Genomic DNA, 2,653 nt, shown 5'->3' on the forward strand with positions numbered 1-2,653 from the left:
GTACACACACACACAGACACACACACACACACAGACACACACACACACACAGTCTGAGCAGAGTTAAGTCAATTAATTTAATCACAATATGAAAGAATCAATTGGTTTAAACGGCGGGAATCCGCCCAAACATGGCGCTCACTGCCAGTGTCCGTGTCCGTGTGTGTCTGTGTGTGCGTGTGTGCGTGTGTGTCTGTGTGTGTGTGTGTGTGTGTGTCTCTGTGTGTGTGTGTGTGTGTGTGTGTGTGTGTGTCTTACCGTACAGCAGCGTCACTAACATCTTCATCTTCATCTTCATCTTCATCTTCATCTTCATCTCCATCTTGCCTAAAACTACAAACTACAGTCCCGTTGTTCCCGCTTCTTCCTGAACCCACCGGACTGGCGGGACTTTCCTCTGACGCACCAACAGAAGTTTACTTTCGATTTTAACCGGAAGTTGGGACAGACCGAGGAAGTTCCGGGGAGACCTTCACAATAAAAGCGTTATAAGACGAGCTCCATGTTTCCCCCTCGCAGTCATGAAGACCCTGTTCAGACCTTCAGTTCTTTTCATTAATATGTTTAATTATTAGAATCAGTCTGTAAATACTGAGAGGACTCTGCAGCAGCTGTAATGTTATTCTGACAGTAAGAACCAGGTGTTCAGGGATGAACTCTGCACTGGGATTATGGGTTAGAGGGAAAACAGTCACAGTCCATTTATAATTAAATCTACAACACAAGGTAAAGATTTCACTGTTTCTTCCTTTGTGTAATGTTTCCACAATGTAGACCTACACATTTTATTATTTTACTCTACAGATAAATAATTTATTCCACAATAATGCTCAAAAGATGTGAATCACATGACCTGCTACATTATGTGCTTGAGGTGTCTAAAATTTGGGTGTTTCCACTTCCTGAGAGGAAACTCCACCCTCCCTCCCCATGAACTGACAAAACTAATTATACTGACTTAAATGGACTGAAGAAATTGGCTCATGTTGATTTATAGTGACATTATTAACATCTGCGTTTTTGTAAATACTGTACTGTACTGAAAACTGGAGCTTCTGACATTAAGATTAATATTCTGGTTTTTGTTTCTATTTAATGTGGTGTGTTTATCTCAGTAACCACTAGGTGGCAGTATGAGACATGAACACCATCCTGTGTGGACTCTGGAGTGAACTGGAAGCTGTTGAAGATCCTTTGATTAACAACATCATCTTTAGAGCAGCCGGAGGGTTTAATGTAACGCTGGAGAGAATATTTATTATTATTATCTAATAAATATGTCTGATTTATTTCTGTCCTCTCATGGACAGACTGTAGATCAGGAATCACCATGTTTAAATGTGTTTGTATAAGTGAGACTGGATGAACGTGTTGTTCACCTCTGGACTGACGTCCTGACAGGATGTAGAGTCTGACCTTTCAAAATCAAACTTTAATGAAGGAAACTCTTCATCATTCATTTGTTCATTAAACTGCACATGGAGGAAGCTCTTCAGTTCAGACCTTCTCTACCACTATAGTCCTGTTACTGTATTCTCATGTAAATATTATTGTTGTTGTTGTTATTATTGTTGTTGTTATTATTATTGTTGTTGTTATCATTATTATTTAGAGTTTAGCTTCATGTTTGTGAAACATTAAATTCCACTCTGAACCAAACACTCAGCGGTCTGAAACCTTTTATTGAATAAATCTCATGTTCATCAATAAAAACACATGTTCACTCATTACAACACTGGGATGTATGATGGTAACCACGGGCAACAGACGATAAACATGATTACACACAACAACTGGAAGCTGTTCACACTCTTTCTAATGTGATGAAAGCAGTATAAACCAGTTCAGAGGAGGAGCAGGAGGAAGAGGAGGAGGAAGAGCAGGACAGTGACATCATCCCTCTGTAGCACCAGGAGGTTCAGAGGAGAGAGTGTATTGTGTCGTTGAAGGATCACTCCACATACATGGAGTAAAGGAGGAGACAGGTGGGAAGACGTCCTACAGGCCGCAGTCCTCTGACCCAGAACAGGTGTGATGCTCCAGGTGAATGAATCACTTCCTGACTTTGATGTTTACACACTTCTTCATGTCGTTGGTCACGATTCTTACAGCTGTGACTGTTTCAACAGACTGACCATCGACATTCATGAAACACAGGAGAAGAAGAGTCAAGAGCTGCTGAGCTACACACACACACACACACACTCACACACACACACACACACACACACACTCACACACTCACACACACACACACACACACTCACTCACACACAGAGACACACACACACACACACACACACAGACGCACACTCACACACACACTGTAACTGACCCACCTGCTCTCACTGATGAATACAGAACCTCTGGATCAGGCTGAGCTGAAACACACAATGAGTGTGTGAGTTTGTGTGTGTGTGTTCATGTTGGTTAAATATTATGTGTGTGTGTGTTGTTATGGTTACCAGTCCTCCTTCCAGCAGTCCTCTGACCTTTGATGACCACCTGACCATAGGTGACCTCATCACTTCCTGTGAGACAGAGAAGGCAGATATGTGTAGACACTGTCTGTGTGTGTGTGTGTGTGTGTTTACCTGCAGTGTGTGTGTGTGTGTGTGTGTGTTTACCTGCAGTGTGTGTGTGTCTGTGTGTG

General features: G+C 42.1%; 1 protein-coding gene and 1 long non-coding RNA gene across 3 annotated transcripts in view; both read right to left on the reverse strand.

Moving 5' to 3' along the window:
• The window catches only part of LOC111653406 (uncharacterized), a 10,794-nt gene extending 10,362 nt beyond the window's left edge, over nt 1–432 (reverse strand). The window contains exons 1-2 of one of the 2 annotated variants that reach the window (XM_087173407.1): nt 308–432; nt 259–277 (exon numbers count right to left, since the gene is read on the reverse strand). In XM_087173407.1, coding sequence (XP_087029533.1) covers nt 259–277; nt 308–322 — 34 coding nt within the window. In that variant the 5' untranslated portion in view covers nt 323–432. Of the gene's footprint in view, nt 1–258 lie in introns of both variants that reach the window. The other variant, XM_023404008.2, reaches the window with a different exon arrangement.
• Nucleotides 433–1,662: 1,230 nt separating this feature from the next.
• LOC111653405 (uncharacterized) lies at nt 1,663–2,556 on the reverse strand. Its single transcript, XR_002760670.2, has 3 exons — nt 2,466–2,556; nt 2,340–2,381; nt 1,663–2,130 (listed from the first exon to the last, which is right to left on the reverse strand). It is a non-coding gene; the product is annotated as an uncharacterized LOC111653405 (long non-coding RNA).
• Nucleotides 2,557–2,653: the final 97 nt, after the last annotated feature.

Source organism: Seriola lalandi, unplaced genomic scaffold, assembly GCF_002814215.2.
Source record: "Seriola lalandi dorsalis isolate HSWRI2012SDOR001 ecotype SW California unplaced genomic scaffold, Sedor1 jcf7180002054197, whole genome shotgun sequence".
In the NCBI taxonomy this organism is placed as follows: domain Eukaryota; kingdom Metazoa; phylum Chordata; class Actinopteri; order Carangiformes; family Carangidae; genus Seriola; species Seriola lalandi.